The sequence below is a fragment of the Cyprinus carpio genome, chromosome A24 (genome assembly GCF_018340385.1).
Source record: "Cyprinus carpio isolate SPL01 chromosome A24, ASM1834038v1, whole genome shotgun sequence".
Classification (NCBI taxonomy): domain Eukaryota; kingdom Metazoa; phylum Chordata; class Actinopteri; order Cypriniformes; family Cyprinidae; genus Cyprinus; species Cyprinus carpio.
Genome location: NC_056595.1, coordinates 2116566 through 2132369, shown reverse-complemented (window position 1 = coordinate 2132369; position 15804 = coordinate 2116566). Strand labels below are relative to the sequence as shown.

The 15804-nt window shown below is 38.9% G+C and overlaps 1 protein-coding gene across 1 annotated transcript in view; it reads right to left on the bottom strand.

The window, feature by feature from the left end:
• Positions 1-15804, bottom strand: part of LOC109058302 (piezo-type mechanosensitive ion channel component 2) — a 128962-nt gene that overhangs the window by 49319 nt on the left and 63839 nt on the right. The window contains 9 exon segments of the mRNA XM_042714028.1: positions 30-178; positions 1127-1320; positions 2047-2161; positions 3003-3233; positions 3366-3520; positions 9008-9137; positions 9230-9265; positions 10240-10374; positions 11289-11457. Of these exon segments, the coding sequence (XP_042569962.1) occupies positions 30-178; positions 1127-1320; positions 2047-2161; positions 3003-3233; positions 3366-3520; positions 9008-9137; positions 9230-9265; positions 10240-10374; positions 11289-11457 (1314 nt within the window).

Sequence of the window (15804 nt, the reverse complement as noted above, 5' to 3'; positions counted from 1 at the left end):
GCATACGTTCAGTCGTCTCAAATGCATACTTCTCTCTGCTCATGCCAGTCATGTTGGACCACACGTTAATGGAGGACTCAAACTGGAAGGTGTAGACCAGAATGAGCACCAGCATGGTGTAAACCACCACTGACATCCAGAAATACTTCAGCATCCAGCGCCACCGCTCATAGTGCAACTGAAACAGAGTCGAGCAACACATCAGCGGACTGCAGAAAGACATCTGCTGCTCCACACAACAACACAACAGTACTAGATGAGCGGGGGAAACCAAAGAAGCCTTTTATCTCACCGTTCTGACTGACTTTCTCATTATTCTGAGAATAAATGTCTTCATAAAAATTTTTATGGTATCTCACAATTCTGACTTTTTTCTCAGATTTCTGAATTCAAATCTTGCATTTTTTTCACCTCAGAATAAAAAATTAAAAGGTAAAATGTAATTGCAACTTTTTATCTCAAAATTCCGATCTTTTTCTTGCAATTGCAAATTTATATCTTTAAGTTCATATGTTGCAATTCTGACATTTTTTCTCACATTTCAAGCTTTTTTTTCATTGCAATTCTGAGTTTATATCTCTCAATTGTTTTCTCACTTTAATTTTGTCTGATATAAAGTCTAATATGAACAATTCTGTCTTTTTCGGAATACATTTTTTCTGCATTCCATTCTGCATTTATATATTGCAATTTTTTTTTTCTTTAAAACTGAAAGAAAAAAGACTGAATTCCATTTTTTTTATCCTGTGGCATAAACAAGAGTCTGTAAAAACAATAAAATAATTAATAAAATAAATAAATATACAAAAATAAAACAACAAATGGTTAATAAACAAACACAAACAAAAGACAGAAAAAAACACAAAACAAACGAAATAAAACAACAAATGTATAATAAACAAATGACAAACAACCACAAAAAAGATGAGCTACAAACCAAAAACAAACAAACAAACAAACAAATGATAAACAAACCAACTGACAGTATACAAATCACAGAGACAAACAAACTCAGCATTAATTATTGTCTAATAATTTCCTTACTATTCCTAACAGCACTTAAACGTATGTTATCTGTTAGAGTTGAAGCGATATCAATAGGCTGTTATCAGAGCAAAGCACAAACCTGATAAAGTGCCACGCAAAAGAGAAACATCATCATGTAAATGATCTTGTACATGACAATGCGTCCCTCAAAGCTCACGAAGAAGAACATTCCTCCACAGATGTAGATCCAGTACTTGTTGAGCATAGCCATGACTGTACGACCCAAAACATCCATCATCTCTCTGTGTCCACCGGCCTCGTCCTCCAGACCCTCTGTAACACACACACACACACACACACACATTAATTTGCGCAATCTAGGGCTTTCAAGATGCTCTAAAAGATTCAAAAGTTTTTACAGAAGTTACAGTAAATACACAAATGAAATATTCTGGTTGCAACTGCATCTGTCTCTGAAAACAAACAGCCCTGATTGATTTGATGTTATTGCCATTTTCAATGTGCTGCTCTCATTATGAACCGTAATTTCTTACTGGTAACCTCTTGAAAATCTGAAAATGGAATTAAAAAAAAAAAATAAATAAATAAATAAATAAATAAATAAATATATATATAATATATATATATGTATATGGAAACTGAATGGAAACAGCAAAGTTTGCAAACTTTTGCATGCATTTTAACTTTGCAAAAACGAAAAATTGAATGGAAATTTGGCTTCTGGTAACCTATCAAAACCAGTGTTGAGATACTTTTTTATTAATAGTTTGAATTAGTTTTTATTTTTCTATTTTCTTTTTAATTTTAGTTTAAGTTTTAGTAATTTTGTTGTCATTTTTATATATCTATCAAGTTTTTATTAATTTTAATTTCAGTTTTAGTTATTTTAGCATCAAGTTAAACTAAATGAAAATGGCAAATGTTGCCTAGCTGAAATAAAACAATATATATATATTTTTTTTTATTTAATTTAATTTAATTATTTTATGCTTTTAGTTAAAATGGGTAAAGGAGCTGTTTCTGAACAGGTGGACTGACCGATTGTGTGTCCCTCGACTTTGACGTCAGACAGCTGTGTTTCATCCGTCTGTCTCTCTCTCCTCTCCATCAGAAACTGCCTCACCAGCAGCCAGAAACTGAGGAGGCACAAGGTCTGCACAAACACACACAAACACACTGTAAATAATTCAGGCCAAACAAAATCACGAGCATCAGTGATTCATTCACAAGAGGATGTGTGTGTGTGTGTGTGATCAGTGCTTAAAACTGCCTTAATTAGGGTCGAATCACTGAGCCGCACAGAATGGAACAGTACTTCAGTGATTTAAACACATAAATACATAGACACTTGGGCTGGGTGATGTGGCCAAAACTATTATCACTTTTTTATTTTTCTTTTCTTTTCTTTTTTTAGCTTTAATGGGGAAGGATATTTTTTTTCCCCTAAATTCTGTTTTTTTTTTTTTTTGGGGATTCCGTGTTTTATGATTTAATACATAATTATCATCAAAAATGAACTGTGAATTAATAAAACTTTAAAAATTAAATATATATATATAAATTAATTTACATCAAAACGTTGCATTTTTATTTATTTTTTTATTTTTTTAAATAAGATGCTGCACAACAGAAATGTGTAAATTAAAACATGGATGAAAGAATATCTTGGTTGTATGATCTTCCTTAAAATATTATTATTATTATTATTACTACTACTACTACTTTGAGAATGATATTTTAGCATACAATAGTAATATATTTCTGTCATAATTTCTTCAAGTTAAACAAGACTTTTATTTTGACGGGTTGTTGTGAAGGTCTTCCAGTTTTACTTTCAGTTTCAGTGTGTATTTGGCGAGATTTCTTTATATCTGCTGTGTGATTACTCCATATCGACTAAAAATGTCCAGAGCTTATCATTGTTATCATTCTATCACAATATGATATTGTTTATCGCCCAGCTCTAGTAGACACATATAAACACACGGTCTTACTTTTGATCCCAGTTCCCGGAAAGGCACTTCTTTCTTCAGGAAGAGTCCAGGAACCGGCTGCAGCGACTCAAAGCTCCAGATGTACTGCAGGATGATGAGCAAGTTCCCATAAAACACCATGAATGGAGAGGTGATCATTGAGTATTTCCTCCGGTCCCTCACCATCCACAGAATACAGGACCAGATGAGGAAGACGAAGGTCAGCCAGCTCACGTACGTGATGCTCCAAGCCTGGATGGACCGTCAGGAGAAGAAAAGATAACCATGTTCACACCAGGCTTCAAATGAATGTCCTCTGCACAAACTGCGAGCATCGACCCTTGAGCCGGCTGTTGAAAGCAAGGAGAGTGAAGCAGGACTCACCATCATGGCAATGAGAGCACAGATGTAGCTCTGCTTCATGATGAACCTGAAGGCCTTGACCGCTGCATTCACATGAACAACACCGAACGGCTGGGGAACCTCGGGAAGCTCAACATACGTCGAGTCAATCTTGTAAACACCGCAGTCCACTTTCTCTGGAAAAGAAGCGTGTATTTTAAGCAAACGAAGGCCTCTGGCCATTAAAGGTTAGGGTGGGATTCTGTGAATCATCTAATTTCTCAGCCCTGGAACATGAATGGAGGCTTACATGTGCATTTCTGGAAAATTCAGACTGAATTTCCAAGAAATGAAAAAAAAAAAAACTTCCTGAAATGTATGGGAAATATCTAGGGAATAGGAATGGGAATGGGAATACTATGAGACTGTGCACTGTGTTTGGTAGAAAAAACTATTAATAACAAGTAATAAACAAGTAACATTTAGTCATTTGCACTCAAATCTTAATCAGTATTGAAATCTTGTTTTCCAGTAAATATATCTAAATGTCCCTAAACCAGCAAAACTGTGCAAGATACTGTTTAAGACAATCACAAAACATTATATTTTAATATATTTCATTTTAACACCACTGGCAATCTTTTCTTCTAATTATAAATTAAGATAATAATAATGTGTTCCCTATATGTCAGTCACTACGAGTTATGTCGAACGACATATGGGGTCTCACTTGGGAGGCCAATCATCTCTGAGTTTAAGAGAAAATGCCAATGAAAATTGGCTAGTAGATTTTGCATGCTGAGCCACTCCCCATGCCTACGGGTATATAAGGCAACAGCGTGCATCCACTCATTCAGATTTTTGCTTCGGAGCCGGGTAGTCAATGTTACATATTCACTACAAATCCATTTATCTTTTTGTTCATGAAGAGCTGTTCCTGGTTGGTGTAACGGCGCAATACAGCGGTGTTACAGCAGAAAGAGCAGTTTTTCCTAAAAGAGCAAATCATGGACGATTCGTGTCTTTTTCAAGATGCCGTTTCGTCCATGTCCTTTTGGATGCGGTCGTTTCCTGTCCTCGGTTGACGGTCACGAGCGTTGTCTTCAGTGTCTGGGCATTCAACACACTTAAGCGGCGCTCGTGGAAGACTCATGCGTCTGTTGTGGGCGTATGAGCATGGCATCGCTGCGATCACGTCTTTCACTCCTCAAAGGGAGTGCAGCAGACCCCTGTGCCGCCACGCGTCCTGGTTTCCCTGGCTCGAGCAGGGGACCACCGGTTGCCGCTCTGGGAGATTTGAGGGTGACTGTGAGAACTTCTCTGCCAGGCCATGCCCCACGGACCTCTCACTCCTCCCGCAGTGCATGTCCCATGCGGCTGCTGATTGATTCTGCTGGGCTGTCTTGCGGCGGTCCCAGCTTGTCTTTTGTTGCGCCGCCTGAAGATCAGATGTTGATTGCTGCATCAGGGGAAGGGCTATCGGCCACTGAGGATGAGGATTACCCAGAGCTGTTGGCCATGCTTGCCCAGGCAGCTGTGAGCATCGGGGTGGAAATGACTACACCGCCCAGTCCTGAGCGCTCGCGGCTGACAACCGCGTTCTGCTCTGGTTCCTTTCTTCCCGGAGGTGCATGAAGAGGTGACGAAGTCGTGGATGGCCCCTTTTTTATGGCCAGATGCCGCTCGACTCCCTCTTCCATCCTCACCACCCTCTATGGTGGGGCAGCCAGGGGGTACATGGACATTCCCCAGGTGGAGAGAGCGTTTGTGGTGCACTTAATCCTGCAAAATGTCGTGTCTCCCATCCAAAGCCTGTAAGCTGTCGACGGCTCTCGCTGCCAAAATTTACAGCGCTGCGTGCCAAGGTGCCTCTGCCCTGCATGCCATGGCTCACCTGCAGGTACATCAAGCCAAGGTGCTAAAAGCAATGCACGAGGGTGGTACCAACCAGAGGTTTATGCAGGAGCTGTGCACGGTGACTGACTTCACCCTACGGGCAACGAAAGTCACGGCGCAGTCCCTCGGGAAGGTGATGTCCGCTTTAGTGGTCCAGGAATGCCATCTCTGGCTAAACCTGGCAGAGATAAGACGTCAACAAAGCTAGCTTTCACGATGCCGCCAACTCCCAGGCGGGCCTGTTAGGCAACACTGTCGAGGACTTTGCCAAGCAGTTCTCGGTGGTGCAAAAGCAGACTGAGGCCATTCAACACATCTTACGTGATCCTCCAGCTGCCACCGTTCCATCGCGGTCAGTGCCTTAGCCTTCTCATCACCGTGGGCACACCCCTGAGTACTCCACACTGCTCCGCCCCACGCTGAGAGTTCTTCAAGGCCGGCGTGTCGAGCCCCATGGAGGAGAGCGGCGCCCCCCGTGTCTGGCCATGAAATCGTCCAAGAAGACAGTGAAGCAGCCCTGACACGGGCAACTTGGGGATGTGGGAGACTGCACTTCAGGAGGTGGCAGAGACAGCGCCTTTCCTTCCCCCGGAGCAGGGCCTTTTCTTTTCGTTCCGCCACTGGTCCAACGTACCCACATTTTCAATAAAAGAGCAATTTCCATTTTCTCAGAGTTGCAAGGCTCATGGGTTGACACTGAGCGACACACTGCCTCCTCATTCTCACCCACGATGCCCCCTATCGCCAGTGACCAAGAGGTCGTGGTTCTGAGACGCAATGCCTCTCCACGTGTCTCTGTCCAGTTCTTCCAGGAACACAGGGAGTTTTGCTGTGATGACTCAGAACGCAATGCTTTCTGGGCCATCCAACACAACTCCCCATCGCTGCACCACTGCGGGTACGTCGACTGTCCCTTTGGTGCCACTCGTACGGAGTTTGGGGGCATGGCTTGCGCTGCCCAACTCGTCTCATTGGCTCATTCGGACGGTTCGAATCAGCTATGCAATTTAGTTTGCCCGGCAACCTCCCAAGTTCAATGGTGTTCTTGAGACTTCGGTGGCAGTCTGGGACGCCTCTGTCTTGCACGAGGAGATTACTGTCCTGTTGGCGAAGGATGCAATCGAGCTGGTCCCTTCAGCCGAGATGAGGAGGGGGTTTTACAGCCCTTATTTCATGGTACCCAAGAAAAGCGGTGGCCTTCAATCTATCTTGGATCTGCGAGTTTTGAATCGGACCCTGCACAAGCTCCCAAGATGTTGACGCAGAAACGTATTATCAAATGCGTTCAAGCCCAGGATTGGTTTGCAGCGATCGACCTGAAGGATGCATACTTTCATGTCTCGATCCTTCCTCATCACAGACTGTTTCTGCGGTTTGAGTTCGAGGGTCGGGCATGGCAGTACAAGGTCCTCCCCTTCGGGCTCTCCCTGTCCCCCCCGTGTCTTCACGAAGGTCATGGAGGGCGCCCTTGCCCCACTTTGGGAAGTGGGCATCAGGCTCATCGTGGATCCTCGAGAGGGGTTGTGCAATCACAGGGACCTGGTGCTTCGGCACCTCAGTCATTTGGGGCTTCAGGTCAACCGAGAGAAGAGCAAGCTCTCCCCTGTGCAGAGAATCTCTTATCTCGGTATGGAGTTAGACTCTGTGAGTATGATGGCGTGTCTCACCAGTGAGCATTCCCAGTCGGTGCTGAACTGCCTGAGTTCCTTCAGAGGCAGGACAGTGGTACCACTGAAACATTTTCAGAGGCTCCTGGGGCATATGGCATCCACAGCCGCAGTCATGTTACTCGGATTGCTTCATATGAGACCACTTCAACACTGGTTACACTCCAGAGTCCCAAGATGGGCATGGCACCGCGGTATACATTGTGTCACCATCACACAGATGTGTCGCCGCCTATTCAGCTCCTGGTCAGACCTTGCTTTTCTACGGCGCCCTTAGAACAAGTGTCCCGGCATGTCGTTGTCATGACAGATGCCTTCAACATGGGCTGGGGCGCAACGTGCAACAGACAGGCAGCTTGGGGTCCTGGACAGGACCTCAACTGCTTTGGCACATCAACTGTCTGGAGTTGCTAGCAGTGCATCTAGCTTTACGGCAGTTTCCGCCGCTGTTGCTAGACAAGCACATGTTGGTCCACACGGACAACACTGCAGCTGTTTCGTACCTCCACCGACAGGGTGGTCTACGATAACGCCGCATGTCTCAACTCGCCCGCCATCTCCTCCTCTGGAATCAGACAGAGGGAGTCAGGGGAGCTCAATCGTGCAGCCGACGCACGCTTACGACAGCTCACTTTCCCCAGGACATGGCGACTGATCTGATCTGGAGTCGATTCGGAGAAGCCCAGGTAGACCTGTTTGCTTCCCGCTAGTCCTCCCACTGCCAGCTGTACTATTCCCTGGCACACAGCTGGGCTCGGGAAGGTACGGTTGTCTACAAGCAGAGGTTGGCCCACTGGATAGTGGATGCCATCGCCTTGGCGTTCCATTCCCAAGGCGAGCCTTGCCCCCTAGGGGTGAGGGCTCACTCCACACAGAGTGTTGCCTCCTCCTATGCACCTCTCTGGCGGACATCTGTCGAGCTGCAGGCTGGGCGACACTTACACCTTCACGAGGTTTTACAACCTTCATGTAGAGAAAAACTTTTTGTGAACGGAACAGCAGCATGGCCTTCTCCAGCAGCGATGTACTCACCCTTTTGGTCCTCTTCGGTACCAAGGTCAGTGAATTTGCGCTGGGGCTTTGAGAAGGTTACGACATTAGCGTAGCTTTTGTGACAAGCCCCAGCTTGTCGACAATTGCAGCGCCACAGGGTTGTGACGGTTGTTCAGGTTGTGGCGTTTTCCATGGACCCTATATGTCATTCGACATAACTCGTAGTGACCGACAGATGGGGTATGTCTCGGTTATGTACGTAACCCTCATTCCCCGATGGAGGGAACCGAGACGTTATGTCCCCATGCCACAGCCTTGAATTATTCACTGTTGCCGGGACATGTTCTCGACTCTTCAGCGTAAAACCTCAATGAGTGGATGCACGCTGTCGCCTTATATACCTGTAGGCACGGGAAGTGGCTCAGCATGCAAAATCCACTAGACAATTTTCATTGGCGTTTTCTCTTAAACTCAGAGATGATTGGCCTCCCAAGTGAGACCCCATATGTCGTCCGACATAACGTCTCCGTTCCCTCCATTAGGGAACGAGGGTTACGTACGTAACCAAGACGTTTAGTTATATAGAGATATAATATATTAATATAATTATGACACAGTAGATTATATAATATAAACTTAGAATGATTCTGTATTCATATAGAAAATGAATAATACAAATAATAATCATAATCACAATAATAGAATATATGTAAATATATATATTACACAAACACACAATATATATACACACACACAGAAAATTATATGCAATTATACACCATATGCAAATTTAAATATTTATTTATTATTATCATATATATATATATACACACACACAGAAAAGTCTTTGCAATTATATGCCATTTTGCATCTGATGCAAATTTAAATATTTATTTATTATTATTTTATATTATTTTTTATAATGAGTTTTTGCAAGTTACTGAACTCACTTGTATTTGGAATGTCATAATTGAAAAGAAATTTGCTTTAAAAAGTCCGTCATCAAATAAGACTTTTCTTTTCTTTTTTTTTTTTTCTTGAAACCATTGAGCTGAATTTTCACCCCATAAACTCTCTTGGACTGCAGCACATCTGTTGAGCCACAGGATGGGGAGGAGGCTGACTTACGCGGATCAGACTCATCTCGGCCCGCTCTATAATGAGGGGTTGAGTAGAGCTTGGGAGTAGACCTCGGCCCGTTCTCGTGAGCGACTGACGTGAAGTCCAGCGAGGCTCCGTTTGATGTCACGATCAACACCTAAGACAGAGCACAGCCACAATATTCACACTGCTTTCACTTCTGACATCCTCTATGATTCTCACTAATGAAAGCTGATCAGAAACACAGACCTCGGGTGTGCTGCGGCCGTCTCGTGTGGTGAGCAGCTGAAAACACAAAAAACAACTCAGGATGACTATTTCTCCATAAAACACATCTCGAAAACAAGTCATAGAAAATATATAAGTCGTAAGTGCATGTTTGTTACACAAACAATCATTTTTAATGCTTAAATGGAGGAAGATTGTATTAGTTTAAGTTGCTATAAAATAATGATAATGATGTACAGAAATACAAATTCTGGGCCAAAATCAAAACTGAAACATTTGGATGCACTTGGCCGAAAACTGAAACATACTTTTTAAAACTTATTTTATATATTGTATATATATATATATATATATATATATATATATATATATATATATATATATATATATATATATATATATAATAACATACTGTATATGTATTAATATTATTGCAATATCAAAAATCAATACTAAATATATCTTTTCATTTCGCTAAAAACTGAAACCAAAAATAAATTTTATTTAATAATAGATTAATCAATCAAATGCATTTAATAACCAACAAGTTGTACAAACATTGAAATTGCACATAAGGCTGTTTTTCAAACTTTTTAAATAATAGAATCATGTTATTAAACATAATCTAATTTGTTGTTGAAATATAAATATCTAAACAGTGGCCATATTTAGGCCAAATTTATATTTTTTTAATCTATATTTTTATATCCTTATTTAATCGATACCTTGTTTTCATGACATATTTATTCAAAAAGACATCAGATTAAGTAAAAATATCATGAATATATAATACAGATCTTGCATCATCAAAATGTTTCTCTCTAGAGGTTTTTTTTTTCTTTCTAACTGATTAACGATTTTATGGATATTGAATGGTTTTTCTAAGGTAAATGTGATGTTATGTGACGTGTTGCTGAAAATTGCTGTTTCGGCCGAGTATTTTTGGTTCCTGAAATGTTGGTGCATCACTAAAGTGTGAAAAGGACTGATGAAAATGTTCAAGCGTCTGATGATGAGAGTCAGACTCCTACGTTTCTCTCATCTGTGCGATAATGAGCCATTCGCCACAGCTGCCTCTTCTTCTCTGCAGTGTAAACAACATTATTGCTTTCAGGAGATTCTGGTTCCTCTCGTCCCTCGGTCTCTCCCTCCTTCTCTTGGACCTGCTGATCACAAATACATCCCATCATATTCAGCATCTTAGAGTTTCATACGGCATAATCTGGCTATTAGTTTACATTTTTAAAAAAATATTTAAAAAATCCTTAAAACCTGTTGTGTTCTGGTGATTTGGACACGGAGATGATTTTCTTTTTAATGTTCTCACATTGGACTAAAACTCACTGACTTTACTCACACAGAGTAGAACAAAAAAATCCCCCTCAAAAAGTATAGCTTTTATACTTTTTGGGATTTTTTCCTACCTTGTTACACTCGTGGTGTTCCCGGTCAAAAATCATAGGCTTACAAAAAATTGATTGTAAATCTCTTATTATAGTATATTATTACTAAGAACCGGATTCAATCATTTATCAGCTTGTTTTCTTGAATCAGCACAGGTTTTGTGTTTCTTTTTGGAGCTGACTGATCGCAGGCCTCATTGATCTGAGCTTATCCATATGTTTTGAAGTGAAAAACATGATTTGTGGATAATTTTGACAATGTTCATTCAAAATTTTAAGCTCGGATGAATGAGGCCTAGGATCAAAATGAAGCAAAATCTGTGCTAATTCAAATAAAACAAGGTGATAAAAAAAAAAAAAATTGGTGATAAAACTGCATAACTTCAGACCCTGCGTTCATTGAAATGGACATCACATGATCTCTTGATTAAACCAATACAATTATACAAGAGCAAATATCAAGTGGATAAATCATTATTTTATTTTTTTAATTCAGGTCTGAAGGGGTTAATGAGCGATTTACATGCAAGTTTTAAAAGATCAGTTATTTTTGACCAGGAATCAGCACAAAACAAAGGTTAAAATATATATGAGGAATAGGTACAACATTTAAAGTTAAGTTTTCAAAGCTTATTTGACTTTTGTGATCAGATAAACTGATAAGACTGTAGTCTGACCGTGTCTTCTGATTCCTGCAGCCAAAGTCGGATGAGCGTGGCCAGGGTGTAATACAGCACCAAGAGCATGATGGGATTGACAAAGTGGTGCCACTCCAGATCAGGGTTGACTCTGAACATCCAGGTGTGAGAGCAGTCCGTCTGAACCACAGGAGAGATGCCAAACAGACTGAGGAGAAGAAGAGAAAAATAACATTAATTCATAAATTATATATATATATATATATATATATATATATATGCAAAGCTGGGTAGATTACTTACCAAACTAACAATTCGTGAATTTAATGAAAAGCAAATAATTAATTAAATCATAAACATTTTATATTAAATATATCATAAACATTATACAGTGTTTTACCATCATGTTAAAAAAGTGCCTAGTAAATATATATATATATAGTATACACACATACACACTACTGTGTTTACATGGTGCTCAAAGGCACTTCAAACAATGACAGTGTTTTACCATCATGTTAAAAAAGTGCCTAGTAATACCACATTTTTGTAAGGTTTACTGCATATTTTAAAATAATAATAAAAATTCACATAAAAGATATGAAAAATATAAAACTGGAATGATGTGGGAAGGAAAAATAAATTTATCACCAATCAAAAAGACTGTAAGAGAAGAGCTGCTAATTCACTTCAGATTTCCCAAAGTTAAGCTTGTGTTTATTTCCCCCTATTTTTTTCTTTTTCTCTTTCAGTGGAACCAAAATTAGATGCATAAAGAACAAAAATGAGAGCGAATAACAGGGAATAAAGGAAGAGTAAAGAGAAAACAGAAGTTCAGCCCACGACATGCAGCTCATTTCCATCTGAATGTCATGTCCGTTCAGAATGAACATGTGGCTTTTGAATGCAACCTGAATGCAATATATTTCACATTAAGCTGATGAAATCAATAAAATGGTAACGTCTCGCAGCCAAAACCCTGAAAGTGTATTAGGTGACAAACACATGCTCCTTGGTTTTTATAGTTTTAGTGCTGTTAGTAAAATCATTGTGGGTTGCCAGATGTTCGTTTTGCTGCTGCATCGAGAAAATATGAAGTCAGAATATTTGGCCTTTCGTGATTCATCCAAACCCAGAGCATGACGTCTAAGTCCTAATGCCAAGGCTGAAAATAACCAGTCGAAGTGCAGAAGTGTTGCTGGATAGAGTTACTATTTACAATGTGGCCAATTCATAATAAAGACACTGTCAAGCAAAAAAAGGTGCCATAAAGACAAATCATAAAGCTCTTTATTCTCAACCGCTTTAGCTTCTCAGTTTCCTTCTGAGAAACAGACCTCAGAGATCTCTACTACATCTCAGAGGCCTGAGACTTCAATATGGACTCAGATCTCACGCATCGAGAGAGATTCAGATAAACATTCACTTTATAGCTCTGTACTCTTAATGTATGTCACTTATTTCATCTATTTTTATTTTTCCAAAGAAGTTTAGGCAGCGCTGTTCAAAAATTTGGAGTCGGTTAGATTTTTGTTTCTGACAGAAGTCTCTTCTGTTCACCAGGCTGCATTAATTTGATCAAAAATTGTGAAATATTATTCTAATTTAAAACATCTGTTTTTTATGTGAATATAATTTAAACTGTAATTTATTTCTGTGATGTGCAGCTGTATTTTCAGCATCATTACTCCAGTCTTCAGTGTCACATGATCTTCAGAAATCATTCTAATATGATGATTTGCTGCTCAAGAAACATTTCTGATTATTATCAATGTTGAAAACAGTTGTGCTGCACAATATTTTTGTGTAAACGGTTTGTTTTTCACGATTCACAGATGAATAGAAAGCTCAAAAGAACAGCATTTCTTTGAATTTCTTGTTCACAAATCTCTTTACTGTCACTTTTAATCAACTGAATGCATTTTTGCTAAATAAAAGTATACTTACTAAAACTTTTGAGTATGCATTATATAAAACAAAGCATTTTATATTTCAGGATTCATAGATGAATAGAAAGTTCAAAAGAACAGCATTTATTTAAAACAGAAATATTTTGTCACATTATAAATGTCTTTACAGTCACTTTTGATCAGTTTAATGCATCCTTGATGAAAAAGCATCAATTTCTTTCAAAAAAAAGACCTTAAACTTCTGAACAGTGGGAAATATGAGTTATTTCCAGCTATAAACAAGAGCGTCTGAGCAATGCTTCCTGCACCCAACAGACAAATCAACAGAAAAGCATTTGCATTTAATCTCCGGGTTTGCTAAATTAGCATTTTTTTCTACCCAAAATAGAGTCTTCTCTGGCATTTCCACATATTTAGAGCTCCGCCAGTGTGCAATCAAAAGCGTGTCTTCACCACAGAGCTGCTTCTGATTCTGCTGTTTATGTGAAGGTCAGAGAGAAGCTCTTTGTTTTTCATCCCAGAGGCTTCGGCTCACAAATCTCCTCTAATAGAGTGTTTCTCGGGTTTTGTTTGAGGAAGAAACTGCTCGATCCTGTAAAAAACACTTAATTCTCTGTGGTTGAATGAAGTGGTTTAGTCAAGCACATTTCTATGCTCACTTTTCCACTTTCTTGCGTGTTCGTCTCTTTTATTCTTCTCCCACAGGGTGTATTCTTGAAAGGTCTGTGTCTGTTTGGTTTGGCCCTCGCTGTAGTTTCTGAGCTCGGTTTCAGACTTGAGTGTAGTATCTGTGTCTTTTATAAGCTCTGAATGCGTTTGAGGTTTCAGGATGTGGATTCGACCCAGATGAGCGGAGTAACAGTTTTAAGGCTGGCTTCTTTCAGAGGTCAGGATGATTGTTTATTTGTAGTGTTTGCTCACGGTTTTGCCGTTTTGAAATCTCGTTGAGCAGCTACAAATCTACTGTAACAGAGAAAACCCACACAAACAGCCGACGCAGGAGGCTTTCAAAGTCTTCAAGACTCTGGATTTAGCTGTCAGTCGTGCATTTGGGGCAACATTCAGCCCAAAAGCATAATTTCGAGGGTCGAGAACCAGAAGGGCGTAATTGACTTTTTGGGTCAAATGGATATATATATATATATATGTATCAAATGAAAGCTCTTGATGAGCTCTTTCTACTGCCAAAATATATATATTCTTAATAATTGTATATTATACATTAGAATGAAAAGCTTAACTTGAACATGAGCTCTGTCTACTGCCAAAAGGACACAATACCACTTACACCTTCTGGTCCTGTTATTCATTTTAAACCAAAGACTTTAACTTATTGAACATTTACAAAGCCTGTTGGTTTTTTATTTTTTGGCCCTCCTGTAAAGTTGGTGAATTTATATCACTTACACCCTTTTATGGTATTTTTTTTTTATTTTATTTTATTTTATTTTATTTTATTTTATTTTATTTATTTTATTTTATTTTATTTTATTTTATTTTATTTTATGTTATTTATTTATTTATTTATTTATTTATTTAATTTTTTTATACATTTTAGTTGTTGTGCATTTTGCACATTTTTGTTAGATTTTAAACATTTATTTTTAGGAGTTAATTTATTATGTTAATTTATTATGTACTTATTATGATTATATGTAATAATAAAAATAATAATAATGAAACATTTGTTTTTTATTTAACAGTGTTAAAAACTATTAATAAAACAATCATTATTTTCTTATATTATTATTATTATTATTATTATTATTATTGTTGTTGCTGTTGTTGTTGTTGTTTTACATTTAATTGATATTAATTAATTAAATTTAATTTCATTACATGTTATAATTGTTATTATTATTATTTTTATTATTGTCATTAGTATTATTATTTTGCTGTTACATTTTATACATTTATCTTTTAGGAAATTGTTGATTTCATTACATGCAATAATAATAATAATAATAATAATAATAATAAACATTTATTTTATTTTTATTTCATAATGTTAAAAACATTTTATTTAATTATATGTAATAATAATAACTAGGGTTGCAAAGGAGTGGGAAATTTCTGGTAAATTTTCGGAAACTTTCCAAAAAATCTCTGGAATATTAAAAAAAATCCTGGAATGTTTCCAAAATTTACTGGATATTTTCCACCTTTTCGAAACCCAAATAACCCATTTATTTTCTTAATAGAGAGAACACAAACATACAGTTGACGCAGGACCAGAAGAGCTATTTTCTGGTGTTTGTTTTTAGTTGGTATCAGTTATGTGTTTGGGTGGATGTTTGCAACACGTTTTAACGAGATGCACCAGTTCTCAGTAATTAGCCCTGTCTCCGCTGCTGACTCATCCGGCGAGGAACATCAGTGTACGGACCGTCAGAGTAACACAGAGCAGCCGCTGATGCCACAGGAGACACCAACCGAGACGTCATCCAGAAGAATCACATCTACGTTACTCAAAGACTCTTTGAGTCACGTTTGATTGTTTTTTCTCTTTCTCTCCCTGAAAGCAGCTGTGTAATGTGAGCGAGGCCAGGAGCCGTCCTGTCCTAATGAGAAACACCTGGACTCTCAATGCCACCGCCGCCAACCAAACCAGCGTCTCAGCGGCTTCGTGCTTCTCTAAGCATCTA